We start from the raw sequence: 17,197 nt of genomic DNA on the forward strand, positions 1-17,197 counted from the left end.
ACTTCTGACCATGCAGTTTTGGAAATGATTGACAGTCTACTCAGAGTTTAGCTAAACTACCTCATAATGCTGCTGACTTGACATCTTTTTGGGGTAGCCAGATTGCCTGCAGGGCCCTTGAACTGGTATTAACCTCCCCACCCCCCAACCTGCCGCTTGAATGCAAACCTTAGGTAACAGCCCAGAATCACAAGTAAATATAAGCTCCTGATATGATTCCCCAACCGCCTTTGTGATAAATCATAGATTCCCCTGTCTCCTGGGGCTTTCTCCTTAGCCCTTAGATAAAAACCCCAAGAAAGCATACCCAAGTCATGCTCTTTTTGGTCTAAATTGACCAAACTGGCCTTAGCCAGGGAACCCCAAAGTACCCCACTCTCATTCTAATACAAGTATGTGCACCAGCTCCTGCTTCACTCTCTCTGCCTGCACTGTGCCTTGACTTCCTCATGTGGCACCTTGAGTGAGCTGTGTGCCTCCTCCAGGACCAGTGAGTAATAAATTTCTCTATTTTGCTTTCCCTTGTGGTCTTTTGTTGAACCCTAGTTCAACATCCTACCCATCGCTACTTAATGATAACTGAATTTGGAAGGAGGACTTCTCTATTCAAAGTCATAATTGTTCAGAAGGATTTTTAAGCCCAACACAAATAATAGGACCACACTTATGTCAGTAGTAGAAATAGGGGCCCAGGGAAGTCAAATTATGGTTCAAGAGACACTATTAAAAATCACATAAGTTAGTAGCCCCAGGAAGATTACAGAAAAACACCAAAATCAAACATGTAAGTTATGCTTATTTTTTACTATGTTTATCAGTTGTTTTTCATATATACATACGTGTGTGTACATGTAAACGTATATGTAAATGTATATGTACATAGAAGATGATGGTGTGGAGTACACACTCCATTCTTATAAACATGCAATCTATATACTAAAAGATTCCAAAAGTCAAATCACCCATAATTTCTCTTTTTGTTCCCTGGATTTATTTCATATTTTAAAAAATTAGTAGATGATTCTATTTTAAATATCGTCTGCCTGAACTACTTCTACTTAATCCTGACAACAGCATGCCTCTGATGAAGAACATGAGCTGCAGGCTGTGACTACTGACAAAAAAACAAAAACAAAAACAAAACTGCACCTACGTGGTAAGCAATTAGTAGGAGTCATGCAAAATATTTCTTTGCTCTTGCTTATATTTTATTGTAAACATTATTTCTGCATCAGAGGAATAGAACGATGAGATGCCTGAGCACAGTGATGCTTTTATGGATTTTATTGATATATTTGAGATTATACCTGTATTTAAACAATATCCTTTCATGCACATATTTGATTCTTACAGAGAAACTAGTCTGAGATATGATTTGTGAAAATCACACCAGAGTCACTGAATTTCTTCTTCTCGGTTTTACAAATAACCCTGAGATGCAAGTTTCCCTCTTTATTTTGTTCCTGGTCATCTATACAGTCACTTTGTTGGGCAACTTCCTTATCGTCACAGTTACCAGTGTGGATCCTGCTCTTCAAACACCCATGTACTTCTTTCTCCGAAACCTATCGCTTCTCGAAGTCTGTTTTACCTTGGTCATGGTGCCGAAGATGCTGGTAGATCTAGTGTCTCCAAGGAAAATCATCTCTTTTGTAGGCTGTGGTGCTCAGATGTATTTTTTCTTCTTCTTTGGCAGCTCTGAATGTTTTCTTCTGTCTATGATGGCTTATGATCGCTTTGTGGCCATCTGTAACCCTCTCCGTTATTCAGTCATAATGAATAGGTCCCTGTGCTTGTGGATGGCTGTCGGCTCTTGGATGTCTGGTGTTCCTGTCTCTATGCTACAAACAGCTTGGTTGATGGCCCTTCCTTTCTGTGGACCAAATACCATAGACCACTTTTTTTGTGATGGTCCTCCGGTGTTGAAACTAGTCACTCAGGATACAAGCATGTATGAAATGCAAGCACTTGCCTCCACACTACTGTTTATTATGTTTCCTTTTTCCCTCATTTTGGTCTCCTACATCCGCATTATCACAACTGTCCTCAGGATGCCATCTGCTACTGGTCGCCAGAAGGCATTCTCCACCTGTTCATCACACCTCATTGTGGTATCCCTTTTCTATGGAACCGCCAGCTTGACCTACCTACGGCCCAAATCCAGCCAGTCCCCTGAAAGCAAGAAGCTAGTGTCATTGTCATACACTGTCATCACTCCTATGTTAAATCCGATCATCTACAGCCTAAGGAACAATGAAGTGAAGGGGGCTGTCAAGAGGACAGTCACTCAAAAAGTCTTGCAGAAGTTAGATGTGTTTTGAATTCTATTGTCTAGAGTGTTTCTAAGCAAAGCAGGGGCAGCAGGACCCACTGACGAAAGCTTAAAAGAATATAAGATTTGCTTTGATTTTGTCAGTATCACTGTGATGGGTGGATCTCAGTGTATCAGTCTGAGTCTCAGCAAGAGATGGATGGTACTTTCAAATTGGAATCATTGAGAGAATATTAATGAGGGGGCTCTTAACAAATTGGGGGATGGAGTTAGATAACTGTCACATAGCTCATAGGTTGGAAATTCCATATCTCTTGCCCTGAAGGGACAAAGAGGAGTATTAACTGGAACCAGGATGATCCTACTACAATAAATAAAAGTCACTCAACAGGAATTCTGGTTTTTAGTAGAGGAAGGCAGCCATCCCAGTCTTATTCTATCCTGACTCTCAAATTTGCCGATTCCTGTTCTTCATCAAACCAAATCTGAGGGGCACCTGTGTGGCTCAGTTGGTTGAGGTCCAACTCTTGATCTGCTCAGGTCATAATCTTGCAGTTTATGAGTTGAAGCCCCACATCTAGCTCTGCACAGCTAGTGCATAGCCTGGTTGGGATTCTCTCTCTCTCTCTCTCTCTCTCTCTCTCTCTCTCTCTCTCTTCCCCTCCACCACTCTTGCTCTCTTGTTCTCTCAAAAGAAATAAATAAACTTAAAAAAAATCTGAGACAGAGGGCAAGAATATCTATTGGTGCAGTATATAAAGGCCAGCCTTGTGGGGCACAAATCAGAATAGAAAATCATGAAGTGTAAATGAAAATATTCACCACAAACCTCTACACATTCTGCAGCTAATGTGATGCAAATATAATCATGTACTGTGTTTTACTAACTTTTTAAAATATGTATTAAAAGGTAGAGACTTCTAGTTGTCAAGAATTCATGGTTCAAATTGTTTATATGCGTAGCTGTTTTAAATGAAGTTATTTAATAAGATTATTTTCATATTAACATTTGATGATGTGGGTCTGGACTTTTTTGATCGTTGGCTAAATCATCTATTCATTTTTACTAATTAACGTTTACTTATTAGAATTTAAACAAAAAATACTTGCTGGACACTATAGTAAAACCAAAAGAGTAGTGATAATAATAGACAACATGATCTATCAAGTCACTGTCTTTAATAAATGTCTATGCAACAACCCAACAGGTAGATCTTATTATACATTTAATTTTCTAAAAGACATATTGGAATCAGAAAATTTAAGACTCTCGACAAGGCAAAGAGTTGTTGAAAGGTAGCCACAAGAATTTAAATTCAGACCCTTCTGTGTTTGAAATTCAATATGGTAATGTGTTAAAATCTCTAGTCACATTTTCATCCAGATAGAGCATGATTATAGATGGGATTTTTTTTTAATTAACACCTTAAATGCCTTCAAACAACTAAGAAGACAAAATGTGACTGGGTCAAATGTAATTTTGGAAACTGTAATATTTCCCAGAGCATAAAGATACATTGGCTTTGAATATGCAACTTATATCTAATAATATCTGTTGCTCCAAGTCTTCATTAGCAATTAGCCTTTTTTTCAAAATTGTATAGACTTGTTTTTAAGCGGTAACCAACCTCCATCATTCTTGGTCAATTTCCAGGAAAAATTTAAATCATCACAAATATGCAACTTGAGATAACTATTTTAATTTAAATGCAATTCCCTGAGATTTGTAGCCGTTGACTATATTGGGAGTTTAGGGTAAGAAATCTCAGTTTCTTTAAATCTTTCTCCTTCAATGGCCTTTTAGTTTTTTAAGTTAAATGCATATATCCCAAAATTAATGTTACTAAGTTCAGTGACCATCTGGTAAGACTGTTGCAACGTTTTTCTACTAGTTGTGTGTGACTCATGAGTAGATTGTGAGTTTTTAAAATCAGTTTAGTAGTGCATGTGTATGCATTTAATAAGCTAGCGTAATACAAACTAGAATAGAATAACACAACAATTTATGAAAACAGTCAATGGCAAGTAAATGCTATCTGAGTGTTTGATAGTACTGTTGTGAAAATAACAGAAAATATAGGATCAGATCTCACATGTTAAATGGTATGCTTTAGTTATGCATATATTATGTTTCGAATGAAATGTAAAATTGATTTCTTCTTGTAAGATGCCAGCCAAAATTTTCATAAGTCACTCATCTATTGCATATCTTATATGATTTATAATCCCTGGCTTCTTGAAAGGAATTTATAACACGATTACCATGTTTCATATAGTTTCATTAAAATTGGTGTAAGTCATAAAGCCACAGACTGAGACATTTTTCTCTTCAGGCTTGTCATCCTCAATTTACAGCTTGGTTTTTTCTTTAGAGTTCCAAAAGCCAATTAATAGAGTCATTATTATATCCAGACAGATGATTGAAAGTATTGATTTGATAAGTAATTCACCACGCCCGCCAAAATGCTAAGATTTTCATCACTAATAGTATTCTAGAGTTTTCTTTGGAAAGATATTTTTATCATTGTCTTTATGGTGATATGATTGACTCTTTTAGTGATAGTGAAAAAACATTTTGTAAAGAGTGTTTCTTACGTTTATAATTCCGTAGAGCACTTCTATATATATGTCCCCTTATTGTCATTTATAAGCTTTTCTGAAAATATCTCCTCCAAATGTCTTTCAGTTTGAGTGTCAGAAGATGCCCTCAAAAACCAAACCTGGCACCCCTAAAATAAGAATTGGTTAGTTCAGGGGCACCTGTGGCTCAGTTGGTTAAGCGACCGGCCTAGGCTGGGGTCATGATCTCATGTTTCGTGAGTTTGAGCCCTGGATCGGGCTCTGTGCTAACAGCTCAGAGCCTGGCGCCTGCTTGGGATTCTGTGTCTCCCTTTCTCTCTCTCTGCTCTCCCCACACACTCATTTTCTCTCTCTCTCTCTCTCTCAAAAGAAAATATTAAAAGACAAACAAATTTTAAAAAATTGGTTAGTTCAGTTTATGTATTATCCAATCTTGTCACATGTATGAGAACTGAGGGAAGAAGAATGAGCTATCAACGTGGTTGATATTTAAATATAGCTTAAAAATTCTATCTTGCTTTATTTCAATGACAATCAAGTCAAATTTGTGAATCCAATCCAATGTATAGAATTGCTTTATTTATTTAACATGGAGGAAATAACACTGTCCCAAGGGAGTTTTAAATTTGGTTAGGAGACAAAACTTAAGAGCTTTAGTAAAAATACAATTACGTAACGAAGTCATAAAGCAAAATTCTTAATATACCAAAATCAATGCTACAAAATGCACATACATGCACATTTATAAACTCGTTTTATTAAATAATGTTGATAGTGAGTGCTGTGGATTTTCAGGTAGTAAAGAGAATAAAATGCACTCACAATGTTGATTCATTATGGAATGAAACCCACATATTTGGTAGTCAGATAATCACTATTTTGAATCAAGATCCAATACACAATAGCTATTTATCCTCCATGAAACCTCATCTCTAGCACAGATTTGTGGCAAAGTCATGTCAGCTTTCATTGTGCTATTACAATTCGGTACATTCAGAAAGGCGGGAACAGTGATCATTCACTAACTGCTTAGCCTCTGGACTCCTCATTTTTTGAGTCTTAGGGAAGGAAGGCAGAAAACATTTCCCATGGAGGAAATCTGAATGTCATGTATGTATTTTACCAGACTCCCTTACAGCCAGTTTGTGGGCATGTAAGCTAAGCTCAATTGATAAGATACTGAATTCTGATTTAACAATGCAAAGAAATGGAGACAGTGGGGATCCACCTGAAGCCAGTGGGTCCCAGTGTCCAGGGCCATCGAGACTGCAGTGACAGTGGCAGTCTCCAGTGTCCAGAGATTGATGCGGTATACTTCTCACTATCTTTTCAATATGTTTCCTGGGTAAGTCATGAAAAGTCAGTTTCAGTTTTTTTGGATTCCTTTGTTTTTCTTTGATTTAATGAAGACGTCTAATGGATAGAAAACAAGTCAGGGAACAAGTGTCATCCGACAAAATTAATCTGTAAGTTCCTATCAAAATGGCTCGCTCAGAATGTTATGAAAGGAACATTCTAGATCCAGAAGAAAAAAATACATACACATATGTATATATGGAATATATTGATATGTAGAGACAAAAACCGCCCTTCATCATAAAGAAGAAGTGAATAACTTTACCTATGTGTTTTAAGGGCATCTGGACACAGTGCAAAAATAATTTTAAAGTAAGCCTTTGGATGTGACCTTAAAAACTATTTTGATATTTTTAATTTTCAGATTAGTTGGATATATTTTCTTTACCTAAAACAATTGACAGATTTATGGAAAAATGTGTGATAGAAAAAAAAAGATAATTGTGTAATCAATTTTTAGTTGTTAATGTGAACAAAAACCATATGAATAAAGCAAAATCAAATATGTGTTGCTAATATTAGTTTTTAAAACCAAAATGCATACACATCAATGAATAGTTGACCAAGGAGTCAAGAATACTCAATGGAGAAAAGACAGTCACTTCAATAAATTATGTAGGAAAATTGGATATTCACACGTAAATGAAAGAAGACCCTTGTCTGACACCACTCACAAAAATTAACTCAAATTCAAATTTTGAGTGTAAGACATGAAACCATAAAACTCATAGATGAAAACAGGGAAAATACTTCTTGACATGGGTCCTAGCAATGACTTCTGGATAGAATGCTTCAAGCAAAAGTAACAAATAAAAAATGAACAAGTGGGACTGTATCAAAATAGACAGCTTTTGCACAGCAAAAGAAACCATCAGCAAAATGAAAAAAAAATCTATAGAATAGGAGAAAATATTTGCAAATTATATACTTGGTAAGGGATTAATAGCCAAAATATATAAAGAACTCATTCAATTCAGTAGCCTTAAACTACAAATAATCCAACTTAAAAATGGGCAGAGGACCTGAATAGGCATTTTTCCAAAGAAGATATTCACATGGCCAAGAAGTACATGAAAAGGTGCTAAAAGTCACTAATCATCAGGGAAATGCAAATTCAAATCACAATGAGATAGCACCTTGGACTTGTTAGAGTGGCTATCATCAAAAAAGAGAAGAGATACCAAATACTGTAGAGGATGTGGATAAAAGGGAACCCTCGTGCACTGCTGTGGAAATGTAAATTGGAACGGCCACTATGGAACACAGTATGAAGTTTCCTCAAAAAAATTAAAAGGAGAACCACCATATGACCTAGCAATTCCACTTCTGGATACATATCCAATGGAAATGAAATCACTGTGTGAAAGAGATATATGCATTCCCATGTTCACTGCAGCATTACTTACAATAGCCAGGATGTGGAAACAATTGAAGGATCCATGACAAATGCATGGATAAAGAAAATGTGTGTGTATATGTATGTGTGTGTGTGTGTACATGTATATGCAATAGAATGCTATGCGTCCATAAAAAAGAAGGAAGTCCTGCCATTTGTGATAACATGGATGGAACTTGAGAACATTATGCTAAGTAAAATATGTCAGGCAGGTAAAGACAAACGCTGTCTGAAATCACTTATATTTGAAATCTAACAAATGTTCAGAGAAAAAGAGATGATGTTTGTTGTTAGCAGAGGCAGGGGGTAGGGGTTGGAAATAGGCAAAGGGGATCAAAAGGTGTAAACTTCCAGTGATAAGATGAATAAGCACTGGAGATGCAATGTGCGGCAACTAGACTGCAGTTCATTCCGCAGTATGGAAAATTTGAGAGTTGCTAAGCAGGTAGAGCCTAAAATGTCTCATCATAAGGACAAAAAATTGTAACTGTAGGAGGTGATTGATGTTAACCGAATCTGTTGTGGTAATCATTCTGTCATATATGTATGTCAAGACATTATTCTGTATACCTTAAACTTACATGGTGGTATATGTCAATTATATCTCGATAAAATGGGGAAAGGTAAAACTAGTGAAAGTTGAAAATAGAAATAAAAGCCTAGATGTCATTGCTGATTCTTTCATTAACTATCTTGTTGACGTTGGTCAAGACAGAAACTCTTTGAAACTCACTTTGATCATCTATAAAGGAGCAAGTTCTAAAATCGTGTGAAATAAAACATTTGACAACAATAAAGAGTAATGTATGGCTTATAAACGGCAAAGTGGTTGGAGATAGGGTAAAAACGTTCATGGATCAATTTGCAAAAGGAACTTAACTTTAAGTTGAAAAAGAAGCATGCCTTGTGTTTGACCAGGTACCACAGGGAAAGCCAAAAAGAAAGTGAGGGAAGCTTTTCTAATGCTAGTTGACTGTTTCTCTATTTCTTATATACTCGTCTATAGATTGGGCTTTTCTATATTTTATGAATTTATAGGCTTATGATTTTAATGGTAATCAGGATACGTGATATCTCTTCAGCATATTCCACACAATATATATCATCACTGTTGTGAAACGAATTGCGTCCCCCACAGAGGTAAGTTGAAGTCCTAAAAGTGGGTATGTGTGAATGTGACTTTATTTGGAATAGGGCATTTACACGTGTAATCAGGTGAACATAGAGTTATACTAGATTGGAGTGGGCCCTAAATCCGATGACTATTGTCATTATTTAGGAGAGATTAAGAGACGCAAAGATCCACAGATCCACAGGACCAACAGCCATGTAAAGACGGAGACAGAAGCTGGAGAGATCTCGCCAGGGGTACCAAGGACTGTTGGCCACCACCAGAAGCTAGAAGAAACACATGTTCCTCAGAGCCACCAGATCTGGCCTCCTGAATTGTGAAAGAATACATTTCTGTTGTTTTAAGCCACCGGGTTTGTAATTTGTTATGGCAGCCCTGGGAGACCAATATGGTCACAACGGCTTTTAAAGTGATTAGGAGAATGAAGCGCAGAGCAGAAAAAAAAAAAGAAAAAAAAAGAAAGTGATTAGGTGATTCTTCATGAGCTGGCGTGGTGGATGGATAGGAAAATGACCATGTCTTTTGCTATGTGACTCCACAGTCCACTCAGCAGGAAAATGTCTGCTTCTCATCCTTTGAATCTAGCCTAGACCTGTGACTTGCTTTTGCAAAGAGATGTGACAGAAGGAATGTTGTGACAACTCAGAGTGTCAGTATCAAGAAGCCAAGCATGCATTCCCCTCCCCCACCCCCTCTCTTGCACCCGCACAATTCTCATGAGAGCAAACCAAGGCTAGTCTGCTGGGACAGACATCTATTGAAGTAGAACTGATTCATCTCTACCGAGGCCATCCTAGACTAGCTTAGAGCCAATTGATTCCCCAGGAAGTGGGAGAACCCAGTCCATATCAGCAGAACTGCCTAGCTGAACCAGAGACTCATGAACAATAATAATGCTTGTTGTTTTCAGACACTAAATTTCAGGGAGCTTTGTTATGTAGAAATGGCAAAGTGATAAAAGATTCATGACTAATTCCAGACAATCCCTTGACTCTAGATTTTTCCCAGTATAAAGCATGGTGCAGAGAAGTTGTCAATGTTAACCATGTATTGCATCCAGTTTCTCCTACTTACCTTTCTATTTACCCACGTGATTTATTGAAATCTCTCTGCATTCATTTGTCTGTCTCTCCATTCTCAATATTCCAATATTGTTTTCTATCCTCTTCTTGGAATCTTTTACCTGGCTTAGATTTCCATTTGCCTTTTGGATCTCATCACTACATAGATCTCAGCATGAACTCTAGCTGCAGTTAGAACATACTGCCCCTAGATACCACAGCTCTCAGTATAGTCCCTATAAATTATCTGTTAGAACATAAAGCACCCATTTAGTCACTGAGGTGTATAATGAAACATTGATTAAGCATAGCTATAAATAACATAGGCTATATACTATATTTAACATCTACAGAAAAAATGGTAATGCCACGATGTTGGGTATTTGTGGAAAACATGCAAAGGAAACAGAATATCTGAATACCTTTATGCTTATAATGCTTAATCGGAGAACTTAGAGTTGGCAGTTGGTAAAAATAGGCCCTTTCTTTCTTCTTCTTTGGAATAACGCTCACACAGTTGCAAAACTGATAAATTCTTTCCCAGCGAACTGATCTTCTATGTGAGAGTGTAGGGTGGGTTGCAAGGCAAGGATTAAAAGGGGTATGGGACAATTTTAGGGTTATCTTGACTGTGGTGAAGTCTTCATAGGTTTATGACAGATCTCAAAATTATCAAACTGTATACTTTAAACATGTGAAATTTATTACAAATCAATTATGTCTCAATAAAATGGAGTATGTCATTTAGACACTTAATCTGGCTTAAATAAATCCTCAACAAATATTTACTCAGCAAAGGTATCATGCTATTTCCTTCCTGCAGGGAATACATATCTATATATCTATATAGATATTGGCGTATGCACGTGCACGCGTGCACGCACACACACACACACACCCCAATATATCATAAAATGGTTGTTGCCAAAAACTTGCTTAAGCATATAGAGAAGTTAGCACATCATTTCTCATATAAGTCATTACAAGGAATATGAGTGTTGAAGCAGAGTTTTATACAGCAAAGTATTTCAATGAAAGACATATTTGAGAAATGGTTGGCAGCACCCATATGGCTTACATTAAAAGAAAGGGCAAAGAGAATATAAAAAGATGAGTTATCATTAAAGCATTGGAGGGATTCAGTAGTTACTTCACAAGGCTAGATTAAGTGCTAAAGAAGTTGTACGAAGAGATAATATATCAAAGGATGAAAGCATTGTATTTATGCGTATATGAGTCAAAGAGAGGTTTCAGAGTGAAATTGGCCTGCTTTCCTGAGAAAATATTGGAATCATTAACATTACTATGTGTGTGACAGTGTGGGTGTCAGGCAAGCAATTAGTGGCTATCTGGAAGAAGTTCACATTGCATACAATATTTTGTTTATTCATTTACTTTGAGAGTGAGAGAGAGAGAGAGAGAGAGGAAGGGACAGAGATGGAGAGAGAAAGAATCCCAGTCAGGTTCCTCACTGTCAGCGCAGAGCCCGATGAAGAGCTCAAACTCACGAACTGTGAGATCATGACCTGAGCCAAAATCAAAAGTCGGATGCTTAAACCAGTGAACCACGCAGCCACCCCTACAACTTTTTTTCTTATTACCATTTTGCACATAAAAGGCTTTTATTGATTAAAATCATTTTGAGGCATGGGTATATTTAGCATATACACATGTTCTATCAATCTACCTATCTACATATCTTTATTTTTCTGTTATCTTTATATACACACACACACACACACACACACACATACATACACATACATATGTGTGTATGTAAACTGAATGTATATTATAAAATTTTTATTTTGTACATTTATTTTATACAGTGCTTATTGTATACATCTGATTTTTTAATTATGTAAAAAAATGTTTAATGTTTATTTCTTTTTGAGAGAGAATGAGAGAGAGAGGGGTGGGAGGAGGAGCAGATAGAGAGGAAGACACAGAATCCAAAGCAGGCTCCAGGCTCCAAGCTGTCAGAACAGAGCCCTACACTGGGCTCAAACTCACGAGCTGTGAGATGATGACCTGAACTGAAGTCAGACACTTAACTGACTAGCCACCCAGGCGCCCCATCTGATTTTTTTTAACATAAGTTTGGTTGGACATTTTTCTCATCAATAAATTGACTTTATACTGAAGGTTTGCACATGTGAATTGGAGATTAGAAGAACCGTCTGCATAATTTTTGACTGGAATTCTATACAATTTTTAATTTTTTTAAAGATTTTTTAAAATGTTTTTTTTTATTTATTTTGAGAGAGAGAGAGAGAGAGAGCATGAGTGAAGGAGGGGCAGAGACAGAGAGAGAGAGAGAGAGAGAGAGAGAGAATCCTAAGCAGTCCCACACTGTCAGCATAAACCCCCACGGGGGGCTTGATCTCACAAACTGTGAGATCATGACCTAAGCAGAAATCAAGAGTCAGATCCTTAACTGACTGAGCCACGCAGTCACCCCTATATAACTTTAAAACATAAGATCAAGTTAGGAAAAGAATTATAAAGGTGACATTTTATTTAATTGTGCAATCTTGGGGTTCCTGGATGGCTCAGTGGGTTAAGCATGGGACTTCAGCTCAGGTAATGATCTGGCAGTCATGAATTCGAGCCCCATATTGGGCTTTGTGGGGACAGCTCAGAGCCTGGAGCCTGCTTTGGATTCTGGGTCTACCTCTCTCTCTCTGCCCCTCCCCCACTCACACTCTATCTCTCTCTCTCAGGAAAAAAAAAGAATAAATAAAAACATTAAAAAATGTTAATTGTGCAATCTTAACATTCCATTTCTTTGTGTGTTTTCTTTGCCTGAAAAATTGTTAACTATTTGGTCTGTGATATTTGCATGTGTATCCTCATCATTTCATCAGAAATATTAATCATGATTAGCTTTCAGGAAGAACTACAAATTTCCTTTAATGTTATCCCTTGAGTGGGATATGTTATAGTGAAATCTATTTCCTTAACTGAACACTTAGGAGGGCCTTTCAGATCATTTTATTTGAAATATTTAATACAAATCAAATATTTATATGAAGTCTGTTAAAACTTTTGAGGTGTCAATCATATCTTTTTCTGTATTAAGTATCTTTGGAGAAAAGGAATTGTTGTTTCAAAGACATTGGATCCCTTATAATAGATGAAGACAAATGATATGTTGGGATAGCTCAAGCCTATGGAAAATTGCTATTACATAAGGTTCCGGTGAAAAACAAAATTCAATTAATACATATCTATAGGATTCCAAATACGTGCTAGTCATTTTCATAAGTCCCAGAGATTCAGCACTAAATAAAGTCCTTCAGTTAGTTGAGGAACAACAAAAAATCTACTGGGCATAAAATATCAAGCCAGTTAAGGTGTTAGACAGTGATTGAGTAGTGGGCATCTTGGATAGTATAATCAGGAAGCTTCCCCTGAGGCATGCCCCAATTCTGAGATCTCAGGGACATGAGGGTGCTAGTCAGGTAATGTCTGGAGAAAGAACATCACAGAAAGATGCAACAGCCATTGCAAAGGCTTTGAGTTGACCACGGGCCTGGATGACAAAGGAATAGCAAGATATCCATTCACATAGACCAAAATGAGTAAGAAAAATAGGGAGATAATTCTAAGAGCAAGGGAATGGCAAGGAAGACTTGGCAGGGGGTTTCAATCTGCTTACATACTTTGTTTCTTCTTTTTACCTGCTAATTTGACAGATCTTTGTTGGGACAAAAAGCCAGGCATTCCTCAGCATTCTGAAGCAGTCAAATTCTGGTGACCCAGGGACCATTTCCCAATGGGTCCCAAGCCTTTATATTCTCTGATTTAGCCATGGAAGGAGCTGATTTGAAACTAAGGCAGAAGTGATTCACCTGTTTGAGGTAGGAGAGGGTTGGTGATGGCTGCATTTAACTAGACACGTACAGTCTATTAATTTGCTGTCTACCTTTCATTTTGCTTGTTGATACAACTGCATATACATTCTTTTTAAGCAATATTTTGATTGATTTAAACAGATACAGCTAAAAAAAATTAAAATATGACAGTTTTGAGGGCGCCTGGGTGGCTCAGTCGGTTGGGCGACCGACTTTGGCTCAGGTCATGATCTCACAGTTTGTGAGTTCCAGCCCTGCGTCGGGCTCTGTGCTGACAGCTCAGAGCCTGGAGCCTGCTTCGGATTCTGTGTCTCCCTCTCTCTCTGCCCTTCCCCCACTCATGCTCTGTCTCTCTCTGTCTCAGAAATAAATAAACATTAAAAAAATTTAAATATGACAGTTTAGCATATACACATACATTCAGTAAAAAATGTTACACCATACTCACAGAATTAGAGCTTAAAGGAAATCAAACCACACTTTCTTCTGTTTTTCCACTAAGCCCTCTCCTACTTCCCACGGACTCAAGTTTCTGAACTTTCCTCCTAAATGCTTCATAAACTAGCAAACAGGTCCACCACAGAAGGAGACAGAGGCTAAACATGACACTTACATACAATTAATTGTAGAAATGATTTTACTTTGGAGAAGACATTCATAACTAACTTTATCTCAAAATTTTAGGGAAAGCTCTTCCACATCTTTTCAACTACAAATAAACCTCTTAAAAAAATCACTGTACCAGCAGTAAGTCTTTGAGTAAATATATATATTTTTTGCCAGATAAATCTTGTTTGGGTCAAGTATTTATTATTTGATCATATATACATATGACTATGTATATATCACATATGGTATATATATACAATTTTTCTGTAAATAGCATGAATCTTTATTATAAAGGAGTATCATCTTTTATTTTGCTGACAGAAATGTTTGATATAAATTTTTCTTTTTATATACAAATTCTCATTTTGTTCATCTTTTATTTGATAGATGACGAGGCCACTTAGTAGTAATTAAATGGTTTCACACTCATTTTTGAGCACTCACTCATTAATCCAATGAAGTGTTTCTATTATGTGGGAATAATGTACAAAGTTTTCACTTTGTCAAAAAACTGATTACTTACACAATGGAAATTTCAGAATATTAATGTTCCTTAGCAAATACAATTGCTTGAATACTGTTAGAAAATAAGTCTTAATTAATAGTTAGGATCTAAAACGGGAAGCTTAACATCCATGTCTCCAAATTTTCTGACACATTAGCTATTTTCATGTAGACACAGAAAATCATTACCAATCGTTCAAATCCCCAAGATTTATTTCAACTAGTTTGGCAATATTACAGTCTAATGAGCTATGTTGCCATGGTAGAATAGGTGTGCCCTAATATTCTCTGCATATAAAATATTTTTGCAAAACTCATTATTTGTGTGCACATTTTTAATTACCTATATTCACTTATTTGTACCCATTAGAAAGTAATCAACATAATTCATGAAGCCATAGAAAGCCATTGTTTCAACTAACACTGAAATTTATGTTATTGGTGTATTAATCTAATTATCAATAACATAACTGAACTTTCAATAACACCTATAGGTGTGTAGCATATTATAACTTTTAAATTTGTTAATATGGAAGTATTTAACACAAAAGACAATTATCTACAAAAGTGCAAACTGATTAAAGTTGTGTTAGGAGCACTAAAATTTTCCCATATAATTCTAGACAATCAGCCTTCCCAAGTTGGCAAAACTCTTCTTTGGTCCGTATTAAATACTTCTGGAATTTTTACCTTGATAGAAATATATAATGTGTGACTATTACTAACTCATTACATGGTGTAATATAAAAATTATCAACCTATGTAAAACAGTTGTTAAAATGAAAATAACTTTATAATTTTTTGAGTAGAGAAAAGAATTCTCAGTAATATTTCTTTGTGTCTGATGATGAAAAATACTAAAAGATAATTCTGAGGAGCTATATGCATAAGCTTCGGTGGAATTTTTATACGTATAGTAACTATAGCATTTAAGAAAACAGGGCTATGAATCTAAAGAAGTCAAAAAATTGATGAATCACTGAATTCTCCTCCTGAAACCAATATACTGCACTGTATGCTAACTAAATCAAATTTAAATTTAAAAAAATTAAAAATCATGAATGTAAGTAATTTTATAGAAAAGGAGCTAATAAACCTTACATTCGCTTATTACTTCAAAAAAATTTACGTTAAAGTTTTTACCAAATCTGTACAATTTTCTCATCTCTCTATAAAAGATATGGGAGAAATAAGAGCCTATTCTTTGAGCAATAGATTTGTGTTAAAGTTGTACAGACAAAGTGTACGTACTTGATATAACTGGAAAATAATTGGGCTTTATGACCAAGTGTTATTTTGGTAAATCTTAATACAGAAGGGGAAGAAAGAGTTATTATTGATTGCAATTGTTAAAGTTGTACGAAGAGTTGAATTTGAACGGATAATTAAGGAACTGTAATATGCTGAAAACTCACACAATTCTCACAATTAGTGAGATTATTTTAATTTAATGCTTCCCCAAGTACTGACTAGTCCATATATCTATATTAAATTGTCATAGCATTAAACACCTTTATTTAACATCTCTTTAATTTCAAGACAGAGAGACACAGAGTGCGAGCGGGGGAGGGGCAGAGAGAGAGGGAGACACAGAATCCTAAGCAGGCTCAAAGCTCCAAGCTGTCAGCACAGACCTTCATGCAGGGCTCAAACCCATGAACTGTGAGATCATGAGCCGAGCCGAAGTCAGATGCTTAACCCACTGAGCCACCCAGGCGCCCCTATGTGACAGCATTTTATTAGATCTTTGCCGTGACCCAGGAACTATAAGTAATATGAATTGCAAACACTTTATTAAGAATTAAGAGAAGAGTCAATCCAGGCTTAGAGCTTCAGCAGATACAGAGAATTATTATTCAAAATGAGAAAACAGAAATAAAGAAGAAAAAATACAGAAAAGCAAAATGAAGAAAACAGCCAAGTTCAATTTTATTCCTATAGTTCATACCTTCATTTGTATTTACTTTGTTGGCTAATGAACTGGGAGTTAAAAGGCTAATTTAAGAAATTTATTTAATTCAAATAACCCTACTCTAAATTTGTTTTAGATTTGTCTATATATATGTGACAGACAGCATCTAATAACTTAGAGAGGAAAATCAAAATAGATTCAGAAGGCAAATATAAATGAAAATGAATTGAAAAGTGATGAGAAATGAATATGAATACAATTTAGGAGAACTAATTGAGTATGAGCCTAAGAAGGAGGAACTTTGTTAATTGTGAAGTAAAATAAGAAAACGTGTTAACATTTCCTTAAAAGATATGTCATTTTTAAAACGAGGGCTAGAGAAGGATTCAGAGTTTTAAGGTTTCCCTCCATTTTTTTTTACCTGGATTTTATATTTCAATAAAAATCTGGAACCTTTCATTTTATTCCAACCTTTGTCATTATTATAGTTTTCTCTCTTAATTTGCGTGAAGTTAGTG

The 17,197-nt window shown here is 36.1% G+C and overlaps 1 protein-coding gene across 1 annotated transcript; it reads left to right on the forward strand.

Moving 5' to 3' along the window:
* The first annotated feature begins 1,370 nt into the window (after positions 1-1,370).
* LOC122223609 (olfactory receptor 10A7) lies at positions 1,371-2,321 on the forward strand. Its single transcript, XM_042944589.1, has one exon. It carries the CDS (start codon positions 1,371-1,373, stop codon positions 2,319-2,321), a length of 951 nt encoding a protein of 316 aa, XP_042800523.1.
* Positions 2,322-17,197: the final 14,876 nt, after the last annotated feature.

This window comes from Panthera leo, chromosome B4 (assembly GCF_018350215.1).
Source record: "Panthera leo isolate Ple1 chromosome B4, P.leo_Ple1_pat1.1, whole genome shotgun sequence".
Lineage (NCBI taxonomy): Eukaryota > Metazoa > Chordata > Mammalia > Carnivora > Felidae > Panthera > Panthera leo.

Excerpts from the sequence above, each read along its gene's own strand:
- LOC122223609 (XM_042944589.1), top strand. The coding sequence starts at position 1,371 with ATGATTTGTGAAAATCACACCAGAGTCACTGAATTTCTTCTTCTCGGT.